Source organism: Arvicola amphibius, chromosome 7, assembly GCF_903992535.2.
Source record: "Arvicola amphibius chromosome 7, mArvAmp1.2, whole genome shotgun sequence".
NCBI classification, from domain to species: Eukaryota; Metazoa; Chordata; class Mammalia; order Rodentia; family Cricetidae; genus Arvicola; species Arvicola amphibius.
The window spans coordinates 60710407-60727528 of NC_052053.1; the positions used below are offsets into that span (position 1 = coordinate 60710407).

At 43.2% G+C, this 17122-nt stretch overlaps 1 protein-coding gene across 1 annotated transcript in view; it reads left to right on the top strand.

Annotated features, from left to right (window-relative positions):
• The window catches only part of Dnah11 (dynein axonemal heavy chain 11), a 317751-nt gene that overhangs the window by 107801 nt on the left and 192828 nt on the right, over positions 1-17122 (top strand). The window contains exons 31-34 of the mRNA XM_038336393.1: positions 7636-7767; positions 11333-11493; positions 14745-14901; positions 15318-15463. Coding sequence (XP_038192321.1) covers positions 7636-7767; positions 11333-11493; positions 14745-14901; positions 15318-15463 — 596 coding nt within the window. The remainder of the gene's footprint in view (positions 1-7635; positions 7768-11332; positions 11494-14744; positions 14902-15317; positions 15464-17122) is intronic.

Genomic DNA, 17122 nt, shown 5'->3' on the forward strand with positions numbered 1-17122 from the left:
TCTGTGAGAACACTAGCCTCCTGCTAGTGTGTGTTCCTCTGTGAGAGCACTAGCCTCCCTTAGAAGTGTTTATTATGTAGAGATCAGTGGTGACCTGGACTCATGTCCTGTCTTAAGAAGTGTTTCTTTGTTTGTGTAAAATAGAGAATTGTTGGATGAGGGATTCTATCTCTCCTGTCTCACATGTTATTGGAGTGTTTACATGCCAAGATCCCATTGATATGAACTGGGGTAAATCTATATTTATAAAATGTTGGGGAAAGATTGAATAGAACTGTGGTTGGGTTTGCTTGAGTGAGTAAGTTACCTCATGATCTCACCCATAAAGTTGGAGGAGAGCAGTAGGAGCTAAACTAGGATGCACACGCTGACTGTCACATAGTAGGTGCTCAGTGAATCAGCTGACGGTATCAGAGCATAGAAGGCTCCTGTTTTCCTCTCCATACTGTTCTCCATTAGGACAGGAGGATGACCCCCATGACCAGAGATCTTCCTTGCTGCCCTCCTCAGGCCCTGCACCATCACCTTTCCCACTGTGCCGTCTGCAGTTCTCACCCTGGCTCATTCCTTCTCGCTGTTGCACAGGCCCCGGTCTCTCTCACTACTTAAAATCAAGAACAATTAGAAGTTGTTCCTGAGTGTGCTGTTTCCTTCCATGTCCTGCCCCAGGTCTGTAACCTGCTCTGCAGCTACCTTGTTAACATCATGTTTGGACAGTCATCCCTCAGTGTCCTTGGGGCATTGGTTCCAGGACTCCACAAACTGGGGCAGGATTTTCATATAGCCTACACACCTTGTAAATAACCTCCTAGTCACTTATGATTGCTGACACATTGCAAGCACTATGCAAGATGTTTTCATAGTAAACTTCGGGAATGAGAAAAGTCCCTGTTCAGGGTAGGCACTGAGTTTTCCTGGGTATCCTAGCTGTGTACATGTGCAGCGTGGACACCCCACCCTCCCACCAACAATCTTTCTACTATGTTTCTCCCATAAAAGAAATATGTGTGTTATTATATCTGGGTATTGCAAAATTCTACCTCCTTCTCACATTCCCCCGTATTTATTATGATATGAATTTCACCTTCAGTTGGAAAGCTCAAACTGTTCTTTGCTTTCCAGTCTCTCTTCATCCTTCCCTGTAGGTGTTTCTTTTCTGTGTGGCCATGTCCCAGGCCCCTTTTTCTTTTGATCACAGCCCCACCCCTGGCTACTCTCACCACTTCTAAGGATACTGTTCCCTTCGTAGTATTGCTGGCCACTTTGGTCTCAGTCCAGCTTTCCTGAAGTCCAGTAGGAAGCATAGTGGGAATAACCACTGGGGTTCCCACCGCTGCTCTCAAGCTAAAGCATCCATAATGAGGTCCTTCACCTAGGGTCCCATCATCTGCCAGGTCCCTTCAGTGCTCTGATGTCTGTCTTTGCTATAGCGATAATGCCTTAATCCAAGGTACTTTTTTTCTCTGCTGAGTGATGGTGACACTATGGAATTTTTTCCTCCAGTACTGCTTCCTTCAAATTCTCTCTTCCCTGGAGAGATCTTTGAAAAAAACCATACATAATATGCTACTCACCCCCCCCACATAGCACCCTTTGCAGCCCATCAGCCTAAATGTGGACCATGCCTTGCCTTTGTGAGCCTCCCTTTCTCCCACAACATGCTATGTGCCTATCTTCTCTCCTGAAATTCTGGACTTCAAAGTCCTGCTCCACTCCAGGCTTTTTCTACAGCTGCTTCCTATGGCTTGGACATGGTCTTTCAGGGAGGTCACCTCTAACTTCACTACAGCATAACTCCCCATTCTTTCGGTTTAGCAAAATGTTCTTTCCTTCAAGATGCCTTTCCAGGCCCTGTATTTGGTCAGGTCCTGCTTCTGAATGCGATGAGAGTCCTTTATGCGTATCCTAATTATTTACCTGGAGTCATAACTCCGTGTGTCCTCTGAAATGAGCGAGTGGAATGGGATTTCTGGTGAGCATTGTGTCACTCATTTTCCCTTCATTAACATAGCGCTTGCTTACTGAGCACATGCTTTGCACTGGCCACTGCGCTGGGTGTGGAGACCTATGTGGGCTTCAGGCTGTCAGGGCTCATGGTCAAAGGAGTGAAGAGAAAGCACCAACAATCAACTAATAAAATCCTCTTAAGCCCCATAAGATGTGTTCTATGGGATGTTTGCAGGGAAGGTGTAGAAGACAGTACAGTGGAGGAGGCCAGCCTGAGAAGCTTTGTTATGGGAAGCCACAACTGGGGCCTGAGGCAGCCTTAACAGGGAAGACACGGTGTGGCTGGAGTAGAGTAAGACAGGAGGAGGGGGGAGTGGGGAGAGCTGTGCTTTGCAGACAGCCTGCTTTTACAGTTAGGTTGCTTTCTAGTGCCAGAGATTTGCCGTTCTTATAGTGGGCCTAGAGCCCGGGTGCAGTATGAAAGTAGTCACTTAGGACAACTCTTCATGAGCAAGTTGAAGAATCAGACAATACTCCTAGAAAAAGCATGTATCCTATGAGAGTGTGTGTTATTTTGAAAAGCTATTATGGGCTATTTTCTACGTCATCCACCCATAAACATGGAATTAATTATAGTTTGACCATTCTGTAATTGCTACCTGGAACCACTTCCTAAATAATAGACATTTTATAACTGTTGTTATGGTTACAGAATCTTATTACTTTTGAGAGAATATCACTGGGGAAGTCTTAATCTCTAGAGACTAAGAACCCAACATGCACATAACATTGGAAAGCCATCACCTCAATCCTCTTACATTTGAGAAATAAGTCAGTAATGTAGAAATCACAGGTTGTTTGGAGGATTGCATGCTTACATGCATGAGAAGTACTTGAAATTATAAAGATACTTAAGCATAGAGGCATAAGGTGCTGTTATTGTAATAATGAACTGTTTAGACAAATTCTGCTGGTGGTGTAACATCTGACAATGTGGGATTTGGATATCTTGCCCAGATGAAGAAATAGCCAATACTAAATATCTCTTTCCTATTCAGTATACACATGTGAACGCATGCACACGTACATACACACACACACATGCACACACACACGTGAGCATGGATGGAGAAATAGATAATAGATGAATTCATACATATACACATATATGTAGATACACACATACTAGTTACATACACACATGTATGCACCACCACATATATAATGTAAGTATGTATAAATTCGCAAAAATATCTATAGATATTTGTACATACTGTGCTGTGCTTCAGGCCTGTATCTGTTTGGCTGACATGCTCAACAGCTCCTCAGTGGCTCAGGGGACAAAGAGCTGACTAAGCATACAGTGTCCTTGCTTTTCTGGAAGCTGACATCTAGGAAGTGATGGATTCTGAGCATATCATACACAGATGTGACTGGCCACATCTGCTCTTGGTGAAATTGAAGGTTTGTTGTAAGATAATAAGTAGGTGAATGACTATTGTTACCAGTCCTTATCCTTTGACATCCTGAAGGGTGTGCGCTGCTGTCTTGTTGTGAGTCGCATTCCCCAGATGACTGAATGTGATGAGCATATTTTCTTGTTACAGGTTGATGAATTTGTGTCACCTTTGAAAGCCATCTGTGCAGGTGTTTAACTCATGTTTAAGTCAGAATATTTGGGGGTGCTGCTCTTGGTTTGTTTTCTGATCTCTAGAAATCCCAATATTGAGCTATTAACCCTTTATCAGATACGTGGGTTCCAACATGTGTTGCCTTCACTTTCTTCATTGCTTACTTTGCTGGACAGAAACATTTTTTTATGTAGTCCCCAACTTTTTTCTTTTGTTGCAGTCCCACATTTTTTTCTTTTGTTGCTTGTGGTTTCGGTTTCAAATCCCTAAACTCATTGTCAAGAGTATCAGGGACCTGCTCTTGTATGTCTGTTTCTCAAAGTTCATGTAGAAAGCTTTAATCTATTCTCCATTGAAATTAGTGTTAAGTGGGAAAGCCTGCTTTGGTTTTTTTTTGTTTGTTTGTTTGTTTGCTTTATTCTGAAGATGGGTTTTATCTAGCCCAGATTCGCCTTGAACTCAGTGTGTTTATAAGGATGACCTTGAGCTGGCCTTTCTGCCGTGGCCTCCCATCTACTGAGATCACACAGTTGTATATTATTTGTGTTTTATTTTATTTTTTATATTTATTTATTTATTATGTATACAATATTCTGTCTGTATGTATGCCTGCAGGCCAGAAGAGGGCACCAGACCCCATTACAGATGGTTGTGAGCCACCATGTGGTTGCTGGGAATTGAACTCAGGACCTTTGGAAGAGCAGGCAATGCTCTTAACCTCTGAGACATCTCTCCAACCCTATTATTTGTGTTTTAATAAATAAAGTTTGCCTGAAGGTCAGTGCAAAGCAGCCACACTAGTCAGCCATAAAACCAGACAGTGGTGGCACACACCTTTAATCCCAGCAGCCACACTAGTTTGCCATAGATGCCGGGCGGTTGTGGTGCACGCTTTAATCCCAGCACTAGAGAGGACTATAAGACGGGAGGAGACAGCTCTCACCCACAGTCTCATTCTGAGGATTCCTGGAGGCAGGATCGTCATTTTGGTTTGCGGTAGAGGTAAGAGCCAGTGGCTGGCTGCTTTGCTTTTCTGATCTTCATATTGAACCCCAATTTCTGTCTCTGGGTTTTTTTATTTGTGCTACACAGGTATGCAATGACATCTGCCTTTTATATGTGTGTGTGTGTGTGTGTGTACATACACACATATGCAGAAAAACACTATTCAGCCTTAGGGAAAAAATCATGCCACTTAAAACAGCAAAGATGAATCTGAAATATATTATGTTCAGTGAAATGAAGTAAACTCAGAAAATAAATATATGTGACCTCACAGATATGACCTCATGGGTATGACCTCATGAATATGATCTTATGGATATGAAGTACCCTTAAAACATCAATCACATGGGCAGTGAGTAAAGAAAACGCAGCACTATTGATCAGAGTGTAAAATCTCCTATAGTACGAATGGATACGTCTTCAACCTCGTAAACAACACGGGCAAGTATAGTTGGTGCTTCTGCATCCCATGGACGGTTCCCTTAGTATCTGTGAGAGAGTTGATCTCAAGGCATCTTGCAAACCACTAAGAGAAGAACAGTTCATCAGCTGTGGTAATCATGGCACAGCCTACATGTCAAACTACTGCGGTGCACACAATATGTAATTTGTGTTTGTCAGTCTTCCCTCAATCTCGGAGTGAGGCAATAGACTCATGGGTAGTTATGTAGGCTGGCGAGCCAGCCCAGCATATGGAGGTACATGCCAACCAGAGCTGATACAGATTCTGGTACCTAATTTACATATGTTATTTTTACTTTGTAATATTGGGAAATGAACATAGTGTACATGTTAGGTAAGTACTCTACCACTGCCCTGTATCCCCAGGCCTCTTTCTAGTTTAAGGTGTTTACTCAGGTTAGAGTGAGCTAACTCTGTAGCCCAGGCTTCCCATGAACTAATAATGCTCTTATATCAGCCTCCTTGTAGGCAAACTTTTCTGAAACTTGCCAGCCAGTTCCCAGATAACCACACCGAGACTTATTATTAATTATATATGTTCAGCCAATAGCTCAGGCTTGTTACTAGCTAACTCTTACATTTTAAATTAACCAATATTACTTATCTATACTCTGCTAAGTGACTTAATACCTTTTCTAAGTATGGCAGTTCATCTCCTTCCCTCTGGGTCTCCTCATGATTCTAAGACTCTTCCCCCCCTCCTCCTCCTTTTCCTTTTGCTCTTTTTGTCTACAATTCCTGCCTAACCTCTACCTATTCAGTTTTTGGCCAATCAACTTCTTTATTAAACCAATCACACTGAATTTTCCACACCCCCTGATTCTCTGGGTTTATGGGCCTGTGCTATAATGCCCAACACATTTTTTTTATTTCTCTGAGTAAACCAGACTTTGTGTTTGGCTTCAGTTGTCCTCAGAACACTTCCTGCATGGCCACAGTTCCTCAGACTTATCAGAGGTAGCCAGACTGAATCAGGGAGTATGAGGTCACTCTCTGATATCATACTGTAAGATTTGAATCCCTGCTCCAGAACTGGTAATGCAGGCCAGACTTGTGACACAAGCTCCTAGTTGGTAAGGTAGGATATTGATAGATGTCATAGGTAAGCACACTCCTATTGTCTGGTTCACTGCCCTTGTGGTCTGATCATCAAGCCTGCTTTCTTCGGAGTGTGACAAGAGAATGGGGCAGGGGTGGGGAACTGCTTGTAGGACTTGGTGAGCTGATGACAGGGCAGTGTTCTTTGTCAATGCTCAGAAACTCGTCTTTTCATTTGTGTAAGCCATGTAGACAAAGGCACCATTGTCCTGCCTTTCTTCTCCCTTATTCCTACAGAATGTGACTTTCCCTAGGGTCCAGCTGTGTAGCAATCTCAGGGCCACTTGGGGCTTTAGTCATTTCATAGACTTCTCCACTGTACCATAGGAAAGTAGGTTTAACAGTCACTCACCATGTCTGAGGGATGTTCTGCCCAGAGTCAGGACCCCCAAAGACCACCAAGCGAGCAGAGCTGATGCAAAAGCAAAGAGTCTTTTTATTATTATTCCAGCACACTGGGGCCAACCATCCTACACAAGGGCAAGATGTCTACTCCCTCAAAAGGGAGGTTGGGGCTTCTTTCAAGCCTTACAGAGGGGAGTGTCTAAGGAAGTTAGATCATTTCAGATATGATTGACTTAAGCAAGTGGAAATCATATTAGTACGTTTTAATTGGCTAGGGCTAGTGAAGGGTTAGTCAGGGCTACAGTTTTCCATTTGGGGGCACACTGTCCTTGAGCTGCTGGCTCTGGGTTGGCCTGGCTGTTGAGGGTGCCAGTGATTGACTGTTCTTTATTCATGGCTTTTCTTAAGAAACTGTGTGTTCTATTTCAGGAGACTGACATTGAGGCCTGATCTCTGAGAGAAGACTGAGCAGCCTGTCATGGCATCTGCTCGGTCCTTGTGTGTGCACCAAAATAATTTCTTAGCAGAATAAGCCTCTTGCTGACTGGAGTGACGTACTTTCTGTTCCACATGGCTCAGTGCATTGTCATTCTTGTTATTTCATTCCTTACTTGCCATTCAAGAGGAAAAGGCCAGGGCTTTGAAAATATATATCCAAAAGGCCAATGTGCCTAAAGCAGACTGATCACATAAATCAAAAGAGCGAGACGAAGTGCAGTACTTGGCTATGAGCATTCTCTCATTATCATACTGTAGATATCCAAAACTTAATATAAATTGGTAGGCAAATTTTTCTAAGTAACTGCTATCTAGTTCTTATGCCTATAACGAGTTTATTTTACCTTAGATTTTATTATTCTGAATGAAACTTTCGGGCTGGATCATTATTAGGGCATATTATGCAATGTAGACAGAAAAGCCTGCTTCAGCCCTTAGAGGTAGGATTATTGACTTTGTCTCCTCTGTGTTCTGGCTCTTTCCCTTGAATGAAGGGTTATACTTTGTCTCTCTCAACAGTTCTTTGAAAATAAGCTGAGATAGCAAATTTGTGATAGTTCTATAAATTAAAACATTCTTTACAAATATTGTCTCTGTATGTGTAACCTTTGCTTCCTTTATATTTAAAAAAACAAACAAACCCTTCTAGATTTCACAGCTGAACACACTGATCACACTTCTTATGGGAGAGCTTTCACCTGGAGACCGGCAGAAGATCATGACCATCTGCACCATTGATGTCCACGCCAGGGATGTGGTGGCAAAACTGATTTCTCAGAAGGCAAGTGCGCTGCTGGAAGGTGACTTACTGCTGTTTCCTGAAGGTGGCATTTATTGTCAGGGTCGCAGTGGAGTTATTTGGGTGCCATAGATCTGAGTTCCCTGGTGATGCCCAGTGGTTCGCTAAGTCACCTAACAGTGCAAACAGAAGGGCCGTGGGGAGAGCCTTCACCTTCACAGCCATTCACAGCCATGTCTTCTGGCTCCTACTCCCAAGATGGACACAGTCAAAAGCAATAACACTGCATGCCGTTTCAACTATCTCAGGGGGTAGGGCTGGGAGCAGGCTCAGTCTTTAAGGCCCTGTGTTCAGAACCCCAAACTCCATATAAAGCAGGGAATAGTAGCACATGGCTGTAATCCAGTGCTCCTATGGTGGGGGAGGTAAAGAGAAGAGAATCCCTGGAAATTCTCATGCCAGCTGTCCTGGACACAGTGGTCATGAGAATCTCAAATAATGTGGAAGGGAAGGACCACTGGTCAAGATTGCCCTCTGGCTTCTATACCTGTGCTGTGACATGAATATGCCTACACACACACACACACTACACATGCATTATACATACATACACACAAATGCTCACCCATATACTTATACACATACATACACACATACATATACTAAATATTGCACACAATACACATATACATACACTACACACAAACACTAAACACATGTACACATAGAAATATATATGCACACAAATACATACACAAAAGCTCACATATACACTCATACATATACTACATACATATACACACAACACACAACACACAACACACACTTGTTTTCAAAACTTATCTCTGACTTCCTTGCTCATGATCTCCCTCCTTTTGCTCCTCATCGGGACCTTGGGAGCTCAGTCCGGTGCTCCCACGTGGGGCTCTGTCATTCTCTCCATCCAATGCCAGGCGAAGGCATGGATGGGCTCTGTGTGAGCCTTGTCAGTTCGGTTGCTCACCTTCCTGGACCTGGGGGGAGTTGGGAGGACCTTGGACTCAGCATGGTGTAGAGAACCCTGATGGCTGTTTGGCCTCAGGAGGAAGGGAGTGGGGGTGTGGGTGGAGGGGAGGGGAGGGAGGGGGGAGGAGGAGGGGAGGAGATGGCAATTTTTAATAAAGAGTAAATGGGCTGGAAAAAAAAAACTTATCTCTGTGTAGTGTTGATCCATTTCACCCTGAAAAACCTCAGTGTCGGTCATGATTCTAGATTGCTTTGGCCATTCCCTGTTGTTTATGGCTAAATAATGTTTTCCTTGTTAAGAGGCTATTTTTGAATCTTAACTATTTTGATGATTTTGCCACCTATCTCTTTTAAAAAATCTCTGTACATCTCAGATGGTGTCAATATTTGATATAAAAGGAATTTTCTCCATTCTTTATTCCCCTCAATCGTACTTTCACTTTCTAATGTTAGAAACTTGCTCGTCTGATTCAGACAGCTTTGCTGGTAGGACCCTTCATCCAATACCTCCACAGCCTTCCAGGGTGTGGGCGGGTGGTACTGAAATGTCATTAAACAAAAAAATAAAAATAAAACTCACATAAACACACAAATGAAAATCAAAATGAATAAGAAAGACTGATAACACAAAACAAAGCAAAAAGTCCACTGAAAAACCATGGAGTTGGTTTTGTGTTGGCAAAGAACATAAAGTTGACTGGGTAGGGAGCTTGGGGGAGCTATTGGAAGGACTTGGGGGAGAATGTCTTAGTTTTCTGTTGTTATCAAGGGACACCATGACTGAGACAACTCAAGAGAAAGCAGTTAATTAGGAGCTTGCTCACAGCTTCAGAGGTGGGAAGCAGGCATGAGATGCCATCCTGAGCCACAGGCTGAAGAGAGACAGAGAGACTCAGACTGGCCATCCAGGCATAGGCTGTGAAAAGCTCAGAGCTCAAAGACCACCCCAGTGTCATATCCACCCCCCCCCCCCCCGACGAGGCTGTGCCTCCAAACCCTCTTTCAAGAAGTCCCACCAATTAGGAACCAAACTTTTCTAATACATGAGGTATGCCGTCAGGGGTCAGGCAGTCTCTTCCAAACTACCCCAGAGGGAAAGGACCATGATCAAAATACACTGTGTGAAAGCAATTTTTTAAGTAAAAAGAAAGAAACAAACACTAAACAGAAGAAACAGAAAAGAGGTATCTTAACCACCACAGAGTGAATTTTTAAGAAAAAATAAAGAAAAATTCCTAGTTAAATTGAGGCAAAATTTAAAATTGTAAAGCATGCAATTAAACCTGTTTATCTTATTTTTTAAAAAAAAAATCCCATCCTAGTTTGTATGCTTGTATCAAAAAACATAGTATGTTATTTTTCTACTTATTTCTCTATTGAAATCAGGAGTATTTTAATTTTCTCCATGAAATATAAGAAAGTGCCTTTTCAGGACTGAAGACACGGCTCAGTTAGTGTGCAAGTGAGAGGATCCTAGTTCAGATCCCAAGACCTGCAAGATCGTAGCTGCACTTGTAATCCCAGCACCAGGAAAGCAAAGACCAGAGCATCCTGGGTGCTGTCTAGCCAACGCATTGAGAACTGGCTTCACTGGGAGTTCTGTCTCAAATACAACGTAGAGAGCTATTGAGGAAAACACCTGATACTGACTTCTGTCCACACAGGCCCACACATGTACATACACAGATGAACATGCACACACATAAACACAAGTGCTGTTTCACGTAAGTCATGAGCATAAGCAGTCCTTGATCTAGTTGGTGAGTAGTAAGAAAGAATAGCTTTATTGATCTCAGATCAGTCCTCGCAAAGTACCGCTTACTGTGTGTTCTTGTTTTGGTAATGAGTTGTTGAACTCACTCTTTTAACATGACCTTGCCCTTTTGTATATATCCATATGTTTTATTTGCAGTAGCATAAATTATTATAAGGATATATTTACTTTAGAAAGCAACTATGCTTGCCACTAAACCATCAAAGCAGAAAGTATATTCCTTGTTTTTGTCTAAAGGACACTTGGTCTTCTTCATCCCCTACAATATATGTCTATGCAGTGTTGATTCCTGCCTAGTCTTTGGAAAGCTAAGAGGCAAGAATTTTGGTGACTAGAAGTGACTTCCAGGGAACCTTCAAGTCCCCCACACCTTGCAAGAGACAGTTTTTTTTTTCAAACTAGAAATCAAATAGATACAACTGAGTAAGATGAAAAAGAGTAGCCTATAAAATCGTCATATAATCTGATTTTTAAAAAAAAGTAAAAACTTCTGTACTATGGACATTGGTGAAAGCATAGTTTATACCTCATTGTGCAGAAATTATGGATTATATGTAATTTTAATACAGAAAATGAATTTTTCTTTGGATTTCAGCAATATGTGCATAAAGATACAAAACTTACTAGCCCCTGGGTGACTCATAAAAGGTAAAAACATTGGTACTGTGAAGATTTTCATTGCACACATATCCCCAGTTAGTAATGCAGCTGGGAGATGCAACAGCATGCAAGAGAGCTCCTTCTGGAGGATTTAGGGATTCGAGGCAGCAGGAGGGGTAAGATCAGAACCACTGGGGTCCGGCCTGTTAAGACTGTGCATGGTTATAGGTTGCCAGCCCCCATGCTTTTGCCTGGCTGTCTCAACTCCGGCACCAGTGGGAGGAGGCCCAGAAGCACTGCTCCGTTAATATTTGCGATGCGCACTTCCAGTACTTCTACGAATACTTGGGAAACAGTCCTCGACTGGTGATCACGCCTCTCACCGACAGGTAACAAATCCAACTTCCCACGGATGGGAAACCAAGCCCCGCTGTCCTTTTGTGTGGAGAGAGGTATGTGAGATCGGGAAGGGGGCTGAGAGGAACTGATGAGCAAATTGGGAAGCTATCGATAAAAACAGCATGGAAATAGACACCAAGTGTTCATTCCAGAGGGAAAATGAAGAAAATTGAGTTAGAGAAACAGAACCACAGAAGCCAAACAGTACCAAGTGGAGAAAGCATTCATGGATTAATGTGGTGTAAGGAAGCCTGGTTGCTCCTAAGACCATTCTGCCTACTTACCTCTGCCATCATCCTTTTGTGGAAGGGCAGTCATGGTGAGGATAGCTTATTATAACTTTATTTTTCTTCATACAAGCAGAGGGAGAGCCTTCAGGTTGGTCAGATGAGTTGCCAGGCATTTATGAAGTGCTGGGCTTAGTGCTGTCCATGCTGTATCTGCTGTGGCACTCATCGGGTTCCGGGTAAATGTGATGTGTGGGGAGGTGAAGATGAAGAGAAATGACAGCAGTTATTTTAGGCTGCAGTCGGAGCAGCAGACTGACAACGGAAAGGGTCTGCAGGGAATAGTCTCCTGCTGGTTACGCTTTCCTTGTCTGAAATGCTTAGGTTCAGAAATATTTCCGATTTGGGATATTTTGGGATTTTGAAATATTTGTGTAGACTCTCCAATCTGAAAATTCAGTCTCTCAAATTCTTCAAAGACAGGTTTCAGAGGATTTAAGACTTGGGATCAATATCTATATAGACTGTGTTAGAGCCGAGACCCAATTGTAGACACAGAATCAGCTGCATAGATTTTAGGGTAGAAAGTCAGAGACAAAGCTTACAGAAGTCCCGAGGTAGCAGAAGCTGGTCTTTGTTCAAGGACAGAAGACAGTACAGTGGGTCAAGAAAACCAGAGGACCCACAGATTGCTGCCAAAAATGCAATTGCCATCTGATAACACACAAAAAGATAAATGGAATGATGTAGAGGTAAAGATGTTTTATGGATGTGAATTCTTTTATTAAGGTTCCAATTCCCATTAAGTTATGTGGCATGAAAAAACACACTTAATCGTTGGCATTTAGGAGGAATAATCCTTCTTCAGTGTTCCCAACTACTTCCTACCACCGAAGTAGAGACAAATTAGAAGATGGCTATGTGACTGTAGTGCCCTGCAGAGGCTGGTGGGATTTCTCTCTAGCTTTGGGGTTGTTCATGTACATATTAGTGTTATGAATTCATCATTTACACACACACACACACACACACACACACACACGGCTTATAGAACTGTCTAAATCATTTTCCTTAACTTCTCTCTACCTAAAACTGTTCAGTGCCTTCCCTCACTGACTGATGTACAGTATTCGTCATGAAGTAGTCACTGCTACTGTAGGCCAGCCACTAGAAAGAGAAAAGGGAGGTGAAGGTACAGGAGAAAAGAGGGCAAATTGTAAATTATTCTGATATGTAAAAACTGGTTGCTTAGTAAATTTTGAATTAAAACTCTCTATGTAGTTCATTTGGAAGTCTGAAAGTACATGTTCTTGCAGTAGTGCAGGTAACGTTGAGGGAGAGGCTAGTTGTGTTTCAGTTTCCTTTTATTCTTTGTCTGAGTTATGAACTATTGCAAGAATGACGATATTCTCTGAATGCACCCATTTGGTCTCATTTGACATTTGATGTGACCGTCCCTTTGGGAACTAGGTGGGGCGGGATGTCTCCTCCCACATGCCCTCAGAGTCAGAGCCAGCTTGACCAGCTTGCCACTGACAGACTGGCGCTGCCGTGGTTGTGGTGATGAGCATGCTGGCCAAGCTGTCAGGAGAAACCCGAAACTTCTGAGTGTTCACATGATGTGGGTAACAAGCTGAGCATGGCTTCCATGGTTGCTTCACTCAGTGGAAAGAAAGCCCAAAGCAAATCTCCTCCAGCAGGGGTCCTAGAAACGCCATTTCTGGACCTACCACATTGGTTGGAGCTTGGAAATTTGGCTCCTCCTGTTGGCAGGCAGAGGAAGTATAGATGTAGGTGGCCATGTTTGACCCAAACCTGAAATTACAGACACAAGTGCATAAAGAGGGCTTGGGACCTTCAGTGTGAGATGCTCTTCAACCTACAAGAGGGACGTGGGCCATTTTCTGCTTGTTTCTATTGGCATAGTGCTTTGAACTCTTGGGGACTTTTCCCTTTGACTGTCTTCATGAAGCCCTGCAGCAACGCACACTTTGTGAATAAGAGGCATCAAGGATGCTGAGGTCAGAGGACTTAAGATCGATATCTGATAATCCACAAACTAGATTTTAGTCCCTGATCTCCCAGCATGCATCTCTCTATCACCATCACTGTCTGCACTAACACAAAAACAACACAGAGACTCAAGTGAAGCTCATCAGCAATCTGAGGCCCTTGTCATTTGTTAGGACTTTTGCAAATATTAAGTTCTGTTCTTTGGGTAAGACTTTAGTCTCAGTACCTCTGGTCCCTCCCTACCCAAATAAGCATCATGATCTAAACGTATGTGCAACACATTCCAGATAAAATTCTAAAATATATTGACTATGGTGCTCCATTGGTATAGTGCTGTGTAATCACACCCATCTTCTGCACTGAAGTAGGTATATATATTCTGCATACTTGTGTATCTCAGCTCTTAGTATATTTGTTACACTGCAATTTAATGTGATCCTATTTAACTCATCATCATCATCCCAGACCTCCCTACCGCGACAATAATTAGTTTGAGGCATTGTCTGCCATATTAATAGTATCTTCTCCTAGAAGTGTCAAAGATACAATTACATCCAAGAGAAAGGTGTTTGCATTCGAATGCACAGCTCTTGGGACCAGAAAGTGAACATTCTAGTTGTTTGAAGCGAGCAGCCTAGAATGCTGCCTCATGGTTGCTGTGAACAAACCAGAAGTTCACTGGTGGGTTTGCTTCCATTGTGTTCTAGGCTTTGACTTCTTAAGCACTTTTTAAAGAAAGATTTATTTGTTATGTACACAGTGTTCTGTCTGCATGTATGCCTGCACACCAGAAGAGGGCACCAGATTATAGTATAGATAGTTGTGAGCCAACCATGTGATTCCTGGGAATTGAACTCAAGACCTCTGAAAGAACAGACAGTGCTCTTAACCTCTGAGGCATCTCTGCAGCCCCTAACTACTTTTTAAGAGAAAAACATTTCCTCCCAGTGTGTCTTGAAAGCACAGGCTCAAGCTTCGTATTTGTGTTTGGTTTTGTGAAGGTGTCACATCACTTTAACACAGTCCCTCCATCTGACCATGAGCGGAGCACCGGCTGGCCCAGCTGGAACAGGCAAAACGGAAACCACCAAAGACCTTGGCCGTGCCCTGGGCATGATGGTTTATGTATTCAACTGTTCGGAGCAAATGGACTATAGGGTGAGTTATTAAAACATAAAATGTGTTCTTGTTAGAACACATTAATCCTATTTGGGAAGAGCCATATACCTTTTCTGAAATGTTTGGAGCTGCGAGGTCTCCTCATTTCTGAAATTTTCAGGTTTTGCTGTATTTTCACCCTCATCGTAGTGTAGATCTGTAGTCCAAATCTAAATATGTGATTTATTTGTATTACGTACACATGTACTGCAGACTTAAGGCAATTTTACTCAATTGTTTCAATAATCCTGTGCATGAAGCGAAATTTCACAGCATGGAAATGTTTCGACATGTGATGTCATGGTGGTACCCAGATGCTCTGGATTCTGCTGTACTTTGGATTCCAGATCACGGCTGTCTCACCTGTAAGTGCTCCAAACCCTCCATTCCACTCTGACCATGCCACTTCCTTGTAGTCCATAGGAAACATCTATAAAGGTCTGGTGCAGACAGGAGCGTGGGGCTGCTTTGATGAGTTCAACCGCATTGCTGTGGAGGTCCTGTCCGTGGTGGCAGTGCAGGTGAAGATGGTCCAGGATGCCATCAGAGATGGGAAAAGGAGGTAGAGCCCATGGCTTTCCTTTTTATCTTTGTTCTTTTTATCCCCCCCACACACAATCAGAAGATAACATTAATCTTCTCAGTATTGTGTTGTTTTCCTCTGCCACATAAAATAGATAAAACAATTTGAATATTAATGTTGAATAACTCACCATTCATTTTTACTAATCATTTTGTATGGAGGTCACTGAGGAGGCTTCAGTATTTATCTTTCTTTTCCTTCTGCCAAGTCTTGCATTTGCTTCACCCAAGGAATGGGACCCCTCCCCTCTCACTGTTCTTTCCCTCACATTGTTTATTTCCTGGTTTCCTTCGGCCTTAAAATACAGAACCTACTTCCAGAGCCCTGAGGTATTTGATGGAAAGGATTTTGACAAAGTTCTGGGATGCAGTGGCCCCATGTCAGTGTTAGCAATGGGTTTTGATGCTGGATATCACGTGGTCAGTGGTGACAGGCCTTTCCTCTCTCTCCACTCTCTCCTCCGTGACTTTATCTCACACCCTAAGCTCTCTCCTAGGCACCTAAACTTTGTCTCCTTTCACATTTTAGACTTCTGCAAGCTGCTGCATATGGCCCTCCCGAGCCCACTTCAGGACTCCTAAGTTTCTTTCATTATTACACCCAAGTCCTGGTCCTGGTCTCTCCATCCACTTTGGTGGGGTTCCATCCCTAAAAATGATACCTAATGGTCTTCCAGGGATTGGGCACAAACCTTCCCAGGTATTTCTGGAATGTGAACTCTTTTTTCCCTGTGGTACCATAATCCAAAAGCAAAACACGGCCAGCATTTGGAGTTTGATGACTAAACCTTGAAAATAAGCCTGACAGGGCACACGAGTCTTGCTCTCGGTAGTCTCCCTTCAGGAACAGCTGTGCTTGGCTAGCCTGGTCATCTCTCTCTTCTAGGGTATCTTGTTCAGGTACCTCCCTTGTACACAGAAACACTTCTAGTCTGCTCACTGATCAAGGATTCCTACCTCAGCCCCTTTCTCAGCTTCTAACATCCAGATGCCTGCTGCCTCACCCATCCCACCTCTAATGCTGTGTTAGAGAAGTTGGAGTCTTTTCTTTTTGATCCCCAGCCATATTTGGCTTTTATCTGCAGAACCAGAGGCCATCCAAGGCTATCCTTTGTCATGCATATTTATGTAATGGAGTCACACCAGGGTTTAAAAATTCCTGGGCTCTGGCTGCTCACTGGGTGATGCCTCTGCCTGGTCTGAGTCCTCTCTTTTCTTCCTTAGGCTAGTTCACAAACTGACTGCAAGGCTCCTTCATGATCCCTTAAGTTCCCTCTACCTTGGAGGATCTAAGTGATAGACCCACAGGTGGCCACAGAGCTGGATCCACCTGCTGGAGGCTCCTCCCTTCAACTGGAGGCCATCACTGCTCTGTCTGCTGGGAGAGTGGTACCTACACAGGCCACACTCACCTCCCGTCACCTCCCCTCTGTGCAGGCCCATTTGGGAAAATCCTGATTTCTCATTTTAACCTGGACCATTTGAAAAATCACCCACTGTTAGCTGCCTGGTAGCCAAGTCCCCAAAAGCCCTTGGTGTAATAATCTGTCCTGTCCTTTTAAGAGTCAAGCCATGCCCACTCCCTCACAGTCTGCTGAGGCAAGCTGATCTTCAGCTTCCAGCCTGAGTCCCTCCCTTT